Source organism: Jaculus jaculus, chromosome 13, assembly GCF_020740685.1.
Source record: "Jaculus jaculus isolate mJacJac1 chromosome 13, mJacJac1.mat.Y.cur, whole genome shotgun sequence".
Taxonomy (NCBI): Eukaryota; Metazoa; Chordata; class Mammalia; order Rodentia; family Dipodidae; genus Jaculus; species Jaculus jaculus.
The window spans coordinates 11430646-11448722 of NC_059114.1; the positions used below are offsets into that span (position 1 = coordinate 11430646).

Here is an 18077-nt window from a genome sequence, read left to right on the forward strand (position 1 = left end):
CAATTCTCCAGGACCCAAGTAAGCCAGATGCACAAGGGGTGCATGCATCTGGTTTGTTTGCAGTGGCTGGAGGCCCTACATAGTAAATTCCAGGTCAGCTTGGGCTAGAGTGAGACGGATCCTACCTTGGAATAACCAGAAAAAGTTAGGGCTGGAGAGATGTCTTAGTGGTTGTTACTTCCCTGCAAAGCCACAGAACTCATGTTCAACTCCCCAGGACCCATGTAAGCCAGATGCACAAGGGGGTGCATGCATATGGAGTTCCTTTAGTGGCTGAAGGCCCTTTTGTGCCCATTCTATCTGCCTCTCTCTCTCACACACACAAAAGTTATCCAAGCCTAGTTGCCTAGTTTGGCCCTATGAAAGCTTTAGGCTGAAGAAATGGGTCAGAATTCCACTCCAGATAAAGATTTTATTCCATGTTTTTTTGAAGTAAGCTATCACTCTAGCTCAGGCTGACCTGGGCATTAACTAGTCAGTCTGAGGGTGGCCTTGAAGTCATTGCCATTCTACCTCTGCCTCCCAAGAGTTGTGAAGTGTGCCACCATGCCCAGACTTGTAATGGAAAATAGCCATGTGTGGTGGCGTACACTTTTAATCCCAGCACTCTGGAAGCAGAGGTAGGAGGACTGCTGTGAGTTCAAGTCCAGCCTGAGACAACATAGTGAATTAATTCCAGGTCTGCCTGGGTTAGAGGGAGACCCTACCTCAAAAACAACAACAGCAACGACAAAGGTGAGGGAGGGGTTCAGGGAGGAAATTAACACCACCAGCACTACATCCACACACTCAGCATATGCAATTTTAATAAACCAAAAGAGAAGAAATCCCAAATGTACACGTGAAAAAAAATCCAAACAATTGACACAGGCTTAACTAATAGCTATTTTATGTACAGCTGTATTAAGTTCAAAAAAGCTATCCTCTATGTATGTACAAAAGTTTATACACAGGTCTGTACATAAGGGTCTGTACATTGTATTTTCTCAGAACCCTTAGGTGCCACCTCTTGGTGAAGACACCAACACTTCATTCACATTATCTTACAAAAGAAAGACTGTTTGCCGGATTGACAGCACTGTATCCATATTCAGATCATGTAGGCTTCACTCAACTGGCTTACGTCCTTCGGTCATAATGCATATTTCGCTAGGTATGCGAGTCCTCTAAACGGCTCCATGTAAAAGCCCACAAACAGATGAGAAGCAGAGTCCTGAGTCCCACCCTCATGGGTCCTGCCTGCCCTGTTCATTGTCGATACTCCAGTTCATCGACGCTGATGACTTTGGTAGGCATGGAGGGCAGGGGCTGCTGGAGTACATCTGAGCCAAACCATTTGGCAAGACCCACGGGGGAGCTGCTCCTCTGGCTGGGACGATGCTCCATCTGGGAGTGCACGTGGGGCAGGCCTGCCCGGCTGGGCATGTGCTGAGGGGTCTGCGGGCTGATGGCCGCAGCCTGGGAACCAGAACCAGGAGGATGCAAAACTATGGAGAAAAGAAAAGTTACCACTTATAACAGGAGGGGAAAGTAGTTCTATCCTAGGCTTTAAATTCTACACTCAAAACTGCAAACTAGGGCTGGGGAGATTGCTTAACTATTATAAAGCCACTTGTAAAACCTGTCCACCAAAGTCCAATTCTCAAGCCAGATGCAAAAAGCTGTACAAGCGTGTGGTGTTTGCAACAAGAGGCCTTGATGTGTGCATGCGCAAATAGTATTAAAAATTAGAAAAAAAAAGCCCTCCAAACAAGTGTTTACTACTAGAGGATTTAAATCTCAGAAAAGGGGAATGGAGAGATGGGTTAAGGGCTAAGGGGTTTGCCTGCAAACACTCCACAAATCCCAGAGTTCAGTTCATGTCATCTCATTCTTCAGTGACTCCCTTACCAGTCTCATGAAGACACGCTAAGAAATGAAACCCCAGTGACAGCTCACTGGTTCTACCGCACATGTTCTCAAAACATGCACGTTCAGCCTGCCTCCAGCACCTAGCTTATTCCTGAACCTACCTGAGCGCTGCAGTTGCTGCTGCATCATTGCCAGATGCAGAGGTGTCCCAGGACGCGGGCTGAGGAGGGGATGGTTAGCAGCAGGTAAAGGGAAAAAGGGCTGACCTAGGATTGGCCCAGGTACGCCCTGTAAGTGAGTCAAGTCCATCCCTGGAGGAAGCACACCTGCTGGGCAAAAAGAAGAAACTTTTGGGCCAGGCCATGGTGACACATGCCTTTAAATCCCAGCATTTGGGAGGCAGTGGTAGGAGGATCACTGTGAGTTCAAGGCCATCCTGAGACTACACAGTGAATTGCACTCTGGCCTGGGCCAGAGTGAGACCCTACCTCAACCCCTCCCCCCACTAAAAAAGCTGAAGCTAGGTTTGTAATCTAATGGGAAGGAGTTGGTACTGGACTCACTGCCCACAAGATACATGGAAGAAGGCTCTTTCTAATCAGTGCCAGCAATTGCCACAGTAGGTCCACAGACAGACTAACACCAAAGCCTGGCCAAACTCACCAGCTTGGAGCAGACTTGGAAGATGCTGTGGATGTACTCCCTGGGCTAGCATCCTCTGGACCAACCCTGGGTGAAGCTGGTGAGTGGGCCTGACAATAGGAACATGGGGAACGATGGGAACTTGATGAGCAGGGCGCAGAAAAGGTGTCCCTGGCACTGGAGATGCCAAGGTGGGTGTTTTCCTCCCAGCTGTTTTCGGTCGATAGTCTTGTTCTTTGGTGTAGCGGCTGGTCTGTGACAGGGGTGTGGCGCATGAAGACCGCTGTGATGCTGAAACTTTGGGATTCGTTGTAGGTGAAGAGTCTCGATCAGTATTGGATATGCAGTTAGAGGACAGCAGGTTCTCTGTAAGAATGCAGTCAGAATGTTCACAAAAATTTCCAAATATTACGATCCCCCCAATGGTTCAGTACATCTCATTTAAAAAAAATAGTATTTATTTGCAGGAAGAGAATGAATGGGTGTGCCAGGGTCTCCAGCAGATGCAAATGAACTCCAGACACGTGCTATCTTGTGCATCTGGCTTACATGGAAACTGGAGAATTGAACCTGGGTCCTTTGGCTTTGTAGGCAAGTGCCTTAACTGCTAAGCCATCTCTCCAGCCCAGTAAATCTCATTTCTTTGTGTTTTAAAGATTTATTTATTTATCAGAGACAGGGGAGAGATGGGGGGAGAGAGAAAGAGAGAGAATGGGTGCACCACGGCCTCTAGCCACACTGCATGCAAACTCCAAATGCATACGCCACCATGTGCATCTGGCTTTTGTGGGACCTGGACAATCAAACCTTGGTTCTTAGGCTTTGCAGGCATACATTTTAACTGCTAAGCCATCTCTCCAGCCCAAAATCTCATTTATTAAAATCTTCACAATTCTTAGCAGACTGCCCTCAATACATGTACAGACTGCATGGTAGGAACATCATCTGCCTTCAAAGTAGTTGGGGGAAAAGAAAAAAAAAGCCAGATGTGGTGGCGCATGCCTTTAATAAAAGCACTTGGGAGGCAGAGGTACAAGGATCACTGTGAGTTTGAGGCCACTGAGACAACATAGTGAATCCCAGGTCAGCCTGGGCTAGAGTGAGACCCTACGTTGGGAAAAAAATTCAGAACTTGAGGCTTATGGTCATCTTTGTTGTGGATTGTGTGTCCATGATCCGTTATGTGTGTGGAGGCCAGAGGACAGTAACCTCAGGTGGTGTCATCCTTGCGTATGGCACCCGCCTCTTTTTTTTTTTGGGGGGGGGAGGGTCTCTCATTGCTAGAGATCACTGATCAGTCTAGACTGGCTGGCCAGTGAGCTCCAGGGATCTGCCTCTCCAGTGCTATGATTACAGGCATGTGCCACTGTGCCTGGCAGTTACATGGAAACTGGAGACAGAACTTCCACGTTTTCAAGGTAGGACAGCACACACCAAGCTCTTTGTTTTAAATCAGCATTAGCAGCACTCTCTGGCTGCTCACCATTTTGAGCAACAAAGTGACTGCAAGCCTGTTTAATTTGACTGACAGAGCAGCCAGGGCAGGGCCAGTGCTCAGCAGAGAAGCGGCCCCCATTCTTTGCGGTACACACCGGGCTGAGTGAGCGTGTCGCCGGCCTTCCGAGCGTCCTCCTTACTGTCACTGGGAACCATCTTCCCCAGCGCGGGCTCCTCCTTGCTTCTCTCCCTGCTCTCGTACATCTTCCGGATCACTGAGGTAGGGGTGAAGGAGGGAGAGAGCTGCCGAGCACACAACAAGAACGGGTGTCAGCACAGACTAGGCGCCTCCCCCGGTATCACGCTGGCTGCCTTCCTTCTTCTTTTCTTAGGTACCGGGAGTGAACCGGATTCCTTATGTATACTTGGAAGCATTCTATCCCAGGGCTGCATTCCCAGCCCTCTAGCCAGGCTTAATTGGCCAAGTTGCCCAAACAGTGAAGAGTTCCTAGCTTGCCTACGTGGTGGCAGAGGTCACCACCTTCAACATTCTGCTCATAAAGGCTGAAGGAACACAAAGGGTGAAGAAGGCAAGTCCCTAGAGCTTGGTCCTTTACTCACAACCTGGGATGATGAGCCTGGCTGTGCTTCCCACACTTCCTCAGCACTGGGTTAAGGCTGGGAAAGGGACGGGCACGGGCGGAACTGCATGTTGCGAAACAGCTTGTCCTCCCGCCCGGGAAAGGACCTGTCCGAGAAAGCCTCAGAACCAAAGTTACTTGATGCTCCTAAGGTTCCTCTTGTTTTTTAACAAAGCGTTTTTAGGCCGGGCGTGCTGTCACACGGCTTTATTCTCAGTACTCAGGAGGCAGAGGCAGGAGTACTGCTGTGAGTTCAAGGCCACCCCGAGACTACATAGTAAATTCTAGGTCAGCCTGTGCTAGAGAGAAACCCTACCTTGAAATCCCCCCCCCCCAAAAAAAAAAGTATTGGGCTGGAGAGATGGCTTAGCAGTTCAGACACTTGCCTGCAAAGCCTAAGGACCCAGGTTTGATTCCCCAGTCACCACATAAGCCAGATGTTCAAGGTGGTGCATGCAGTTGGAATTTGTTTGCAGTGGCTAGAGGTTCTAGTGTGTGCCCATTGTCTCTCTCTCTCTGCCTCCCCCTAATAAACTAGTAAGTTAAAAAACATTTTATTAGGCTGGGCGTGGTGGCGCACGCCTTTAATCCCAGCACTCGGGAGGCAGGGGTAGAAGGATAGCCATGAGTTTGAGGCCACCCTGAGACTACACAGTGAATTCCAGGTCAGCCTGGGCTTGAGCAAGACCCCTTACCTTGAAAAACAAACAACAAACAAAAAATTATTTATTTTGACAGAGAGAGGGCATACCAGGGCTTCCTGACACTTCAAACAAACTCCAGATCCATGCACCACTCTGTGCATCTGGCTTTATGTGGGTATTGGGGAATCGAAACCAGGCTGTCAGGCTTGTAAAGAAGTGCCTCTAACTGCTGAGCCATCTCTCCAGCTCACTTAATGTTTCTCTTCTTGAACTGGTGATCATGAAACTCAGTTATTGGGCTGGAGAGATGGCTCAAGTTTGAGTGCTAGCTGAAAAAGCATAAAGTCCTGGGTTGGGGTCTCCACAGCCCATATAAACGCTGGGTGTGGCGGTGTGCACCTGTAATCCCAGTGCACAAGAGGCTCAAATCAGGTGAACCCCAAGGAACCTGGCTGGACTACCCGGACTGGAGAGGTCTGGGTTCAGTAAATAAAGTGGAGTGATAGAGCAAGACAGCAATGTCAACTTCTGGCCCCCACATGCAAAACACACATACACAGGTTGGGGAGATGGCTTAGCAGTTAAGGCAGTAGCCTTCAAAGCCAAAGGACCCAGGTTTAATTCTCTAGGACCCATGTTAGCCAGAAGCACAAGGGGGGGGGGGCACCCGTCTGGAGTTCGTTTGCAGTGGCTGGAGACCCTGGTGCACCAATTCTCTCCCTCTCTCTTCCTGTGTGTAATAATAAATAAATTAAAAAAAAAAAAAAAAGGCAGACACATACCCCCCTCACCTGCCCAATTGGGCAAGATGACGCTTGCTTGCAATGCCTGATGGCCCTGTTTGGATTTCCCCAGTAAACACGCAAAGCCAGACGCAAAACGTAGTAAGTGTCTGGAGTTTGTTTGCAGCAGCAAAAGGCTATGGTGAACCCATACTTCTCTCTCTCTCTCAAATAAAAACATTTAAAGTTCCTTAAAATTTTTTTTTTAGTTTTTCGTAGTAAAAACTTACTTTGACATTGAACTCAGGTTGATCCTCCTATGTCTGCCTTCCGAGTGCTGGGATTAAAGACATTTGCCACCACATATGGGAAATTCACTTATCTTAAAAAAGTCTTCTCAGGGCTGGGGACATGACTCAAAGGTTAAAGGAGCTTTCTTTCAAAGCCTGCCAGCCTAGGTTTAAATTTCCTCAGTGCCCACCATAAAGTCAGATGAACAATGTGGTACACTCTCTCACTCTTTCAAATAAGTAAATACAAATATTTTTAAAAATATTTTTTAAAAGTCTTCTTGGGGCTGATGAGATGGTTTGGTGGATAAGGTGCTTGCCTACAGATCCTCACAACTCAAGTTCAATTTGCCAGTACCCATGTTAAAGCCTGATGCACAAAGTGGCACATGTATCTGAAGTTTGTTTGCAGCAGCTGGAGGCCTCGGGGCACCCATTCTCTGTCTCTTTTTATCTTTTTTTGCTTACAAATAAACATATAAATACATTTTTTTAAAAGTATTTTCCAGGACTGGAGAGATGGCTTAGTGGTTTATAGCAACAGCACTTGCTTCCAAAGCCTGCTGGCCTGAGTTTGATTCCCCAGCCTCTCATGTGAAGCTGGAAAGTTTTTTTTTTTTTTTTTTTCTTTCCCCAAGGTAGGGTCTCATCCTAGCCCAGGCTGACCTGGACTTCACAATGGAGTCTCAGGGTGGCCTCGAACTCATGGCAATCCTCCTACTTCTGCCTCCCGAGTGCTGGGATTAAAGACGTGTGCTACCACGCCCAGCTTCTGGAAAGGCATTTGTATGCAGCTGCAAGAAACCTTGGTGTGCTTTCTCCTCCACCCCCCCAAAAAAACCTATAATATTTAAGAGAAAAGAAAAACAGTCTTCTCAACTACTGAGATTTACCATTGGGGGTCCTTTGTTTCTATGTCTGCTGTTTATTTCTATGTTGATTATCTTATTATATATGTGACTTTTCTCATTACAAAAAAAACAACAACCCACATTTCTGAACAGAAAAGGTCCTTCCAGACCTTGCTTTTGAGTTGTTTAGTTCAGAGACCCACATGCAGTCCTGAAGCACACAGCAATTATTTTCCATCCCTTTGACTAAATGACAAAGATCTGTAGGGAATGAAAAATAAAAATTGTAAAACTATACTTTTCATCACAAATACGCAAACCAACCCTTTCACCCCAGCTTTAGTTCACAGGCATGAACAGTTTGTGAACTCCTCAGCGTGTTCACTGGACGCCCATGAGCTGACATGTCCCTTGCGTTTTACCTCCTCCTCCTTTCCCCTTTCCCGTCCGATATCTTCGCTCCTTCCCACACCACTGTGTGTTTGAACACTGCTCTCTTTGTGTATCCTGGACCATGTCATCTATTTGCTGAAACGTATTTTCCTCAGTGTAAAGCCTTTAGTAGACTATGGAGTGAGTTAGCAAAGACCTGATAAATAGGCCACTCTGAAAGACTACTAGGTCAATATTCCCGTGGAAGGCATTCAAGGACCCTTAGGACGGGCACTGGCAAAGCCAAGTTGACAAGTCTTAAAAGAGACGAGATTCATGGGTACTGAAGCCACTGACCATGCTTGTGATGGAAGCAGCAGGAGCAGGGGACGAGGAACTTCCCCGGTGCACCGGCACTGGTGATTTCGACACTCTCTGCTGCCTGTGGACAAACCAATTACCAGGGTTAGCTCCAATCTATGTAACTCCCAGTCCTAAGACCGTATCACACTCATGACCCGCACAGGAATTTAACAACTTTTATCCAGTTTCATCCCCCAAGCATTTAAATTTTATTTATTTTAATTGACTTTAATTAATTTATTACAGGGGGGGGGCACACTAGGGCCTCTAGGCCCTGCAAATGAACTCCAGATGCATGTGGCTTACATGAGACCTGGAGAATTGAAGCTGAGCTTCTTAGGCTTCACAGGCAAACACCTTAACCACTAAGCCATCTCTCCAGCCCTTCCCAAGCATCTGAAATGAGTCTAACATATGCAAAAGCACATGCCAAGTTTGGAGGGAGGACAAAAGCTTAATAAACCAGCTCTAGCCTAGCAAGATCTGTGTATGTAAATATAAGATACCAATAAGGCGACATTGGCAAATGAAGCAGAAGCAGTAACAGGAACCTCTGGGGACTAGGAGGAAGCGGCCTGAAGAAGCCACATTAGGCTAAGTGTGATGAGTACAGAGCTGGAGAGATGGCACTGGGTCAGGAGATGGCACAGGGATCCGAGGCCTTATCTAGGGCTAGGATAGATCTAGGTGTAGACTACAGCAGTGAGGTGACACCATGCAAACACCTTCATCCTGCGGGCGACGGCCTGCCAAGGGTAGGGAGCAACACTAGTTAACACAGTGCCTGGCCTACAGCTGATGTTCTAAGGGACACTGGTTCATACAACAGAGAATTGGGGGCTGGGGAGATGGCTTAGCAGTTAAGGTGCTTGCCTGAGAAGCTAAAGGACCCAGGTTCAATTCCCTGGTACCCACATAAAGCCAGATGCACAAAGTGGTACAAGTGTCTGGAGGCGCTGGTGTGCCCATTCTCTGTCTTTCCTCTCTACTTGCAAATAAATAATCTTTTAAAAAATAATTTATTTCAGACAGAAAGAGGTCCTACATAAGCCAGATGCACAAAGTGATTCAAACACACAAGGTCACATGTGCTTACAATGTGGCACATGTGTAGCGTTTGATTACAGTGCCTGGAGGCCCTGGCATGCCCATTCTCTCTCTCTGCATCTCTTGTTCTCACTCTCTCGCATTAAAAAAAAAAGGGTCACTATGCTGGACTACCCTCATAAAGAGAGAGAGTGAGCGAGAGACACTTACACCATCTTGTGCATATAGCTTATGTGGGTACTGGGGAATTGAACCTAGGTCCTTAGGCTTTTTAGGCAAGTGCCTTAACTGCTCAGCTATCTTTCTAACCCTAAATATTTTTTTAAAAAATTGCATAGGTATGCCAGGCGTGGTGGCGCATGCCTTTAATCCTAGCACTTGGGAGGCAGACAGGTAGGAGGATCGCTGTGAGTTCAAGGCCACCCTGAGACAACATAGTGAGTTCCAGGTCAGACTGGGCTAGAGTGAAAACCTACCTCGAAAAACCAAAAAATAAAAATAAAAAATAAAAAAATTTGCATAGGTATAATTAGTGGTTTACCTGTTTCTGAATCCATCTCTGGTTCTGTCGATTTGTGGTTTGGCAAAACCAGGCTGGTAGAAGTTTGTTGCCGGTCCTGCTAGGTCATGTGGCAGGGCCAGGCCCTCCAAAGCTGCCTGCTGCAGCTCTAGCTGGCTCATCTGCTGAACACAAGTGGCAGGGATGGTCATTAGGTGAATGAAGGCAGTCAGTCCATTCTGTACAAAAGTTTGGTGGCTTAAGCAGTAACTGAGAAAAATTAAGATGTTGTAAATAACTACATTATGCTGCCAATCACTGAACAATTCTTTGAAATATTACTTATTACTCAAAAATGTTCTAATTTTTACTGAACTTCAACTACATATTATCACTGCAAAAGAAACTGCATAGTCCTATTGCTGCAAAACTATACTAAGCATTTTAGCAATTCAATTCTCCATCCTGCAGTAAAAATGAAAGTAAGAAGCAAGCAGAAGATTGGGCTCAAGAAAGGGCTTGGCCTGACCTGGGCTGTGATGGGGCTCATGGGCTTGCGCGTGCCTTGGAATGGATCTCCAAGCAGCTGCGGGGGTCCTGGTGCGAAACCTGCCAGGAAAGGTGGAGCATCAGGGCTGAGTGCTGGCAGCAGGGCGTCGGAATCACTCCTTCAGGAAGCACGGCTTCCCTGGCCTGATAGACGTCTCTATTCCTCTCTCCTCGCCCAGTCTGCATCTCAATCAGAATGCTTAGAGGGCCACGTTGCTAGTGTGTCCATCTCCCCCACTAAGCTGTCCCCTTTGTTCTTTTCAGAACTGAGATGTGTATGGGAGAGAACTTTTCTAGCCAGCAATTTGGCCGTGTCACTCAGCCAGCTGGCACTGAAGTAAAGCCCAGCTGTCTGAGGGTCACACTCTTGACAGAATTCTATCTCCCTCACTGTGAACAGAAGATTCCCAAAGCTGCTGCTTGTTCAAGGTGTGGCTGGTAAAGGTGAGCAGCCAGCAGCCTTCAACGGTTCAATAGCAAAAACACTGGGGAACTAGGATCACGTTTTGGAACTGCCTTCCACCAGTCACATTCTGAATTAACCACAAGCCCTCACAGTTGAGCAGCTTTGACTTCTTGAGAGTCAGTCCTTGGTCACAGGGTCTCTCTATGCAGCCTCAACTCAGCATGTAGGCCAGTGCGGCCTTGAATGACTTTTAGCTTCAGCATCCCAAGTGCTAGGGCTATAAGTACGCACTTCTACTCTCCTTGATGTCTTCATTTATTCCTGAGGCATAGTTTCACTCTAGCCCAGGCTGGCCTTAAGCTCATGGCAAGCCCCTTACCTCAGCTTGCCAAGTGCTGGGCTTAAGCCACCACACCAAGCTCTCTCATTTAACCTCTATCTCTTTTTTTTTTTTGTTTTTTGTAAGTAGGGTCTCACTCTAGCTCAGGCTGACGTGGAATTCACTATGTAGTTTCAGGGTGGCCTCAAACTTATGGTTATCCTCCTACCCCTGTCTCCCAAGTGCTGGTATTAAAGGTGTGCACCACCACATCCAGCACTTCTATCGTTTTTTGAGGCAGGATCTTGTTCTAGCCCAAACTGACTTGGAATTCACTATGTAGTCTCAGCTTGGCCTTTAACTTGCAGGGATCCTCCTACCTCAGCTTCCCAGGTGTTGGGATTCAAACCTTGTGCCACCCTGACTGGCCTTTTTAAGTGTTTATTAAGCATGTCCTCGAAAAAGAACGTGTGTTGGGGCGGGGGGGACGGGACTGGAGAGATGGCTTAGCGGTTAAGAACTTGCCTGTGAAGCCTAAGAACATGGTTCGAGGCTCAATTCCCCAGGACCCATGTAAGCCAGATGCACAAGGGGGCACAGGCGTCTGGAGTTCGTTTGCAGTGGCTGGAGGCCCTGGTACGCCCATCCCCCCCCCCCCGTCAGTCTCAAATAAAAATTAAAAAAAAAAAAACAAACCACAACAACAATATTAATTAAAAAAAAAAAAGAATGCAAGGTCTAGGTAACAATATAACCCTCATGTACAGAAGAGATGTACAGACAGATGTCATGTGTAAGGGCAGTTCTGGGTTCTGGGACTCATGAGGCCCAGGGTTCAATCCCTAGCACTGCGAAGGGACTAGTTACCGAGGGGTGACGGTATCCTTGGACGAAGGTAGTCTGCGGAGGACGCTCGAGTTTGAAACACCTGTGACATGGGAGGAGAGGGTGCTCTCTGGCCCAGTAAGGATGCAGTAGGCTCCAAGCTCCCCATGAGGCCACTCAGAAGACTGGAAGAAGCAGGTCTCTGAACTGGTTGACCCAAAAGTTCCTACAGACAGAAATGCCACACCCTTGTGAACAAACCTAATTCTGAGTTACAAGTTTGGAATATGGATTAACATCTGAAGCCAGATGATGAATCTCCTTTCTCTGTTCAGCTACTAATACCTGTTGTGAATTGGGGCTACAAATGCAGCTTAGGTGCTTTTAAGTTTCACAGAAATTGCTAATTTGCCATGCAGGCCTCAACGGCTTGCTTACTTTGTCGCACTGTTAAGGCCACCCTCTCTTCCCCACCCCATCAGCATTAGCAGCAGTGTGCATCGACACCAGGCAGCAGCATCCCGTTGGGACTGCCAAGCAGCGTGTGGGCTCGGCAGACTGTGACATACCTGCAGGATGTTCTTAGGGACAGGCTGGCTTGGAATCTCAGTTGGTGTCAACAAATGACTTTCAAGGTTTCGCTAAAAGTCAAAATAAAAACTTATTTTAACTTTAACACAATTAACTTATAGACTGAACAGCATAAGAAAATATCAAACACTCCCAAGATGCTTGTTAACAGCAGAATTATATACAAATCATAGAAAACTAACATTATTCTCTCATCATACAGGTCCCAAAAATCTGAGAACAGACTGTTAACATGTACATGCAGAGTTCACTCCAAGACATCTCAGTGTTAAACCTAACCCATTTTTGTCTCTAAAAACCCTAGTCCTGGGACTAGGGATATGGCTCATCAGTTAAAGGTACCTGTTCGCAAAGCCTGCAGTTCAGGTTTAATTTCCCAGTAACCCATCTGTGACGGTTTGAATTAAGTGTCTCTCCTAATAAACTTATGTGTTCTGAATGCCTGGTCCCCAGATGATGGAGTTTTTTTCTTTTTCTTTTTCTTTTTTTTTTGGTGTTTTTGAGGTAGGGTTTCACTCCTGCTCAGGCTGAATTGGAACTCACTATGTAGTCTCAGGTTGGTCTCAAACTCATGGTGATCCTCCTACCTCTGCCTCCCCAGTGCTGGGATTAAAGGTGTGCGCCACCATACCTGGCTCTGATGGCAATTTTGGAATTGAAACCTTGTTGGAGGTGTGTTGCTGGGGGAGGGGTGCAATCGGTGTTACAGGATTTGGCACATTGTCCTGCTGCTGTTGTCCACCTGCAGTTGGCCAGGAAGTGATGTCCAGCCTCTGCTCATGCCACTGTTTCCCCTGCTCTCACGGAGCTCCCCTCAACCCTTTCCTCCCACAAGCCGCTTTTGGCTGAGTGCTTTGTGCCAGCAAGGCGAAGCTGTGGACCACCACATAAAGCCGGCTGCACAAAGCGGCGCTGAGCCACCTCTCCAGCTCAGGCTGCCTTTCGAAAAGCCATTTACTGTGTGGCAAAGTGAAAACATCAGACTAGAGAGGAGGCTGGGGGAAGTTCGGGCCAAGTACTCACGCCGACTTCGGGCTGAGAAGGCAACGTCCCGCTGGCCTTCATGGTGCTCACGAGCTTGTTGAAGGCAGTCATGTCTCCATCTTTCTTGACGTGTCGACTGCTGGCGACGGCGTTCGGCGTCTCCTCTAGGTGCTCTGCCATGAAGGGAGCCGCATGCTTCACTCGCTGGTCCACTCTCAAGCCCTTGAGCCCTGCTTCTACCTCTTCCACTGACAGTACAACCCCCGAGTGGGCTGAAAAGTTGATAATAAAGTTCTCGTTACACCAGGCAAAGGGATGTTTGGCAGGAATTCTCTTTGACTATTATGATGGATAAATTTTTTTTCATAATTGAAATAAGGCTTTCAAAAAGGGTGACAATGAAAATTAGACAACTGAAAACAAACCAAAGCTTCTAGTAGGAATAAATCTACAACTGTACTTGAAGAGATGGCATAAATGTAAAGTGTTTAGACACGAGAAACTGGAAGGTCAAAACGACGAGGCCCCAGTCTTTAAAAAATGTGACAAGATCCTGAGTGCCAAGCTGAAGCTGAAAGAGCCTAATCTTGAGTCTCCTGAGACTTGCTACCAGGGACAAGAGCCCTGACAGCCGCCTGCACAGCAGGTGTGACAGAAGTGTGCGGTTAGCCAAGGGCTCGCAGCCTAAGCAAGAACATGCCAGACTGAGGCAAATCCTTATGAACTGGAAAATTCTAGTTGGCAGAACTGAAATATTCATAACTGGGTAACACCTCAGGGCATGACTCATCAACTACCAGATTATCCAAAAGGAAGTGAAGAAAACAAACAAAAGGGGTCTTTTTCTCCTTCTGTACCCCAAGACTGGTTGGGAACTCACTACATAGCCCATGATGGCCCTGAACTGAGGATCCTCCTGTATCAGCTGCTGGAATCACAGGGTGTGCACACACTACCATGCTCAGCTCTAAAACTGTGAAGCGAATTACTTAAACCCACTATGTATCTGATTTTATTAAACAGTATATTAGAACTGTTATCACCTCGACACCAGCAAAATGTAAGATATTTAAAGTCGATTCCTGATACACACTTACAACTCTCTTTAAGTTTTTCCTTATTTGCAGAAAGGCTGGAAAGAAGAGGCTTTAAATCCACTTTGGCTTTTTGTAGCATTTCTAAAATGTCCACTTTATTTTCAGCATGATCTTCCAATGGTATAGGAGCAAAATAATTCCCCGAGTTTTGTCCAGGAGAGAGGATGGCTTGTTCCAGACCTGATAATGTAAATATGCATATTCACACTTGGTTCCCCATAAAGACCCGAAACTGGAAGCTCACTGACACCCAGAATCCCTCTGGCCGTGGTGGACTTCTGACTAATGAAGACAAAAGGAGCCACAGCAGAGAGCTCAGCTCTACATTCAAGGCCAGAATCTGAAGCTCTCACCTGCGAGTCTCTCCAGCTCTTCGTGTGGTGTAGACCCAAGGCTGCTGGACCTGCTTCCTGACTGGCTTGGGTTAGAGAACCACCTGCTGAACCGACTGGCGGACACGGACCCTTCTCCCAAAACATCTTCAATCATCTAAAGAGAAACACAGGAGGAACAAAGTTAATAGTTTCTAGGTGGAAAAAGAACAAGATGTTTCAAATCTCAAGAAAGGTTACTCTGTGAAACCTCCCTGGGCGCTGCTGACCTGAGGCACTTTTAGAACTCAGCATTTAAAACCTTTTCCTGCTGGGCGTGGAGGCGCACGCCATTCATCCCAGCACTCGGGAGGCAGAGGTAGGAGGATCGCCGTGAGTCTGAGGCCACCCTGAGACTACATAGTGGATTCCAGGTCAGCCTCGGCTACAGTGAGACCCTACCTAGGGGACTTTTCCTTTCCCTTTCTGGTCTTTAATGAGTCCCTCAATCTTGGGTCTGACCAGCCACATATTTTCTAAGCACAAAAAGCAAAGCCTTTATGTATACAATTAAAAAAAAAAAAAACTTTATTAACTTATTTGCACGTGTGTTTGTGTGTATGGGCATGCCAGGGCCCCATGCTGCTGCAAATGAACACCAAATGTTTTTGCCACTTTTTGTGTTTTACTTACACGGGTGGCTTGAGAATTGAGCTCAGGCTGGCAAGCCTTGCAAGCAAGCACCTTTAACCACTACACCATCTTGCCAGCTTCTAAATCATTTTTTTTTTATTTTTAAATTTTTTGTTTATTTTTATTTATTTGAGAGCAACAGACAGAGAGAGTAAGAGGCAGATAGAGAGACAGAGAGAGACTGGGCGCGCCAGGGCCTCCAGCCACTGCAAACGAACTCCAGACGCGTGCGCCCCCTTGTGCATCTGGCTAACGTGGGACCTGGGGAACCAAGCCTCGAACCGGGGTCCTTAGGCTTCACAGGCAAGCGCTTAACCGCTAAGCCATCTCTCCAGCCCCCCTAAATCATTTTTTAAAATGTTTTAATTTACTTATATGAGATAGAGATGAGAGAGAGAGAAAGGGACAGGCAGAGGGAAAGGGAGAGAATTGGAGTGCTAAGGCCTCTAGCCACTGCAAAGGAACTCCAGATGCATGTGCCACCTTGTGCATCTGCCTTATGTGAGTATTGGGGAATTGAACTTGGGCCCTTTGGCTTTGCAGGCAAGTGCCTTAACCACTAAGCTATCTCTCCAGCCCAAAGTTTAATTCTTTTCTTCATTAGAAAAGCCATGTTTTTCAAGAGATTTAGTTTCAAAATCAGTAATAAAGTGAAACATTCTATTGCCAGGATGATTAAAAGCCTTTAGCCAGGGCTGGAGAGATGGCTTAGCGGTTAAGCGCTTGCCTGTGAAGCTAAGGACCCTGGTTCAAGACTCGATTCTCCAGGAACCACGTTAGCCAGATGTGCGAGGGGGCACACGCATTTGGAGTTTGTTTGCAGTGGCTGGAGGCCCTGGCGCGCCCATTCTCTCTCTTGCTCTATGCCTCTTTCTCTCTGTGTCACTCTCAAATAAATAAAAATAAACAAAAAAAATTTAAAAAAAGTCTTCAGCCAGATGTCATGCAATAAGGAAATGGTTTAAAAAAAAAAAACAGGGGAGGGGATATGATGGAGAATGGAATTTCAAAGAGGAAAGTGCGGGGGGAAAAGAGAGTATATTACCATGGGGTATTTTTTTTATAAAAATGGAAAATGTTAATAAAAGTTGAGGACACACACACACGGGCTGGAGAGATGGCTTAGCGGTTAAGGTACTTGCCTGCAAAGCCAAAGGACCTTGGTTCAATACCCCAGATGCACAAGGTGGCACATGCATATGGGATTTGTTTGCTGTGGCTGGAAGCCTGGCACAGCCATTCTCTCTTTTTGAGGTAGGGTTCTGTGTTCTTGTGTTAGAGAACAATGTTTGGTGCCCTTATTCAGGTGCCAAATATATTTTCTGAGACATAGTCTCACTGTGTTGGCCTTGCCAGGCAGGCTAGATGAGCCTCAGGGAGCCGGTTTTGGTCTCGCTAGCACTGGAATTCTGAGCACGTGCTCCCTACCAGCTAGCTTACGTCTGCTCTGGAGATCAAACTTAGGTAAACTGTGAGGCAAATACTTGAACAACTAAAATGTCCCCCCAGGTCTCAATGTGTAGCCTTGTGGGTCTTGAAATTTACTATAGACAAGCTAGCCTCGAACTTGAACGTCCCCTGCCTCAGCATCACCAGTTGCTGGGTCACAGGTATGCCACCAAGGCCAGCTTCACCCGCACCTCTAAGTGAGCTGCTGCACTCACCGAAGCCAAGCATGGCACCTTGTCAAGATTAAAGAACTCATTAAAGTCAAATTCTCCTGGGGACTGCTCAGGCAGGACAGCGTCCCTCGGTACTTCCTGGTCAGTAGTGGGCTCCTGGGCCAGGATGACTTCCACCTCGTCCTCTTCAGCTACTCCTCCATTGCATTCCACTATGCCTGAAAACAAAACCGGGACAGAAACCGTCTGATGAGCCACGCGTGTGTCCCTGTAAGCAGACTTCTTGTTCCAGTACTGTGCTTGCTATAGTTCAACGTTTAGTAAAGCTTACATTGCAACAGGGTTGGAGAGATGGCTCAGTGGTTAAAGGCACTTGCTTGCAAAAGCTGAAAGCCTGGGTTTGATTTCCTAGTAGGCATGTAACGTCAGATACAGACCACTGCATGTACCTGGAGCTGGTTTGCTGCTGCTGCTGCTGCAGCAGCAGGAGGAGGAGGAGACCCCAGGGTGCCTATTTTCTCTCTCTCTCAAAATTTTTAAATAATATTTAGAAATGAAAATAAAGTTTATATATATACATACATATATATATACTTTTTTTTTTTTTTTTTTTGAGGTAGGGTCTCACTCTAGGCCAGGCTTACGTGGAATTCACTAGGTAGTCTCAAGTGGCCTCGAACTCACAGTGATCCTCTTACCTCTGCCTCCTGAGTGCTGGGATTAAAGGTGTGCGCCACCCAGAATTTTTTTTCTTTCTTTTATTTTTTAAAGATTTTACTTATATTTATTTGTTTATTAGAGAGAAAGAGAGAGAGAGAATGAGAACGAATGGGCACACCAGGTCTCTAGCAACTGCAAACAAACTCTAGATGCATGTGCATTTGGCTTATGTGGGATCTGGAAAATCGGCTTCACAGGCATGTGCCTTAACCACTAAGCAATCTCTCCAGGACTACCTCCCCCAACCTTTTCTGATAAAATTTTTAAAAAAGAAAAAAATAATAATTAAGAATTTTAACATGGAAGAACATTAAAAAATCTGGGGGCTGGAGGGATGGCTTAGCAGTTAAGGCATTTGCTTGTGAAGCCAAAGGACCCAGGTTCAACTCCCCAGGATCCATGTTTGCCAGACACACAAGGGGGCGCATGCATCTGGAGTTCATTTGCAGTGGCTGGAAGCCCTGGTGTGCCCATTCTCTCTCCTCTCTCCCTCTTTCTCTGTCAAATGAATCAATAAATAAAAATAAAATATTTTAAAAAAAATCTGGTAGTCATTATCTTTATAAAGCAATAGGCTGCTCATTACGTTTTCGTCAAAGGC

At 46.6% G+C, this 18077-nt stretch overlaps 1 protein-coding gene across 5 annotated transcripts in view; it reads right to left on the reverse strand.

Moving 5' to 3' along the window:
* Positions 1-1053: 1053 nt before the first annotated feature.
* Eif4enif1 (eukaryotic translation initiation factor 4E nuclear import factor 1) overlaps positions 1054-18077 on the reverse strand; it is a 42253-nt gene continuing 25229 nt past the window's right edge. For 2 of the 5 annotated variants that reach the window (XM_045132956.1, XM_045132957.1), the window contains exons 7-19: positions 16799-16974; positions 14484-14619; positions 14131-14310; positions 13073-13305; positions 12028-12099; positions 11501-11684; positions 9889-9968; positions 9402-9544; positions 7808-7892; positions 4086-4233; positions 2515-2859; positions 2013-2180; positions 1054-1487 (exon numbers count right to left, since the gene is read on the reverse strand). In XM_045132956.1, coding sequence (XP_044988891.1) covers positions 1249-1487; positions 2013-2180; positions 2515-2859; positions 4086-4233; positions 7808-7892; positions 9402-9544; positions 9889-9968; positions 11501-11684; positions 12028-12099; positions 13073-13305; positions 14131-14310; positions 14484-14619; positions 16799-16974 — 2189 coding nt within the window. In that variant the 3' untranslated portion in view covers positions 1054-1248. The remainder of the gene's footprint in view (positions 1488-2012; positions 2181-2514; positions 2860-4085; positions 4234-7807; positions 7893-9401; positions 9545-9888; positions 9969-11500; positions 11685-12027; positions 12100-13072; positions 13306-14130; positions 14311-14483; positions 14620-16798; positions 16975-18077) is intronic. The other 3 variants (XM_045132960.1, XM_045132959.1, XM_045132958.1) reach the window with 3 other exon arrangements.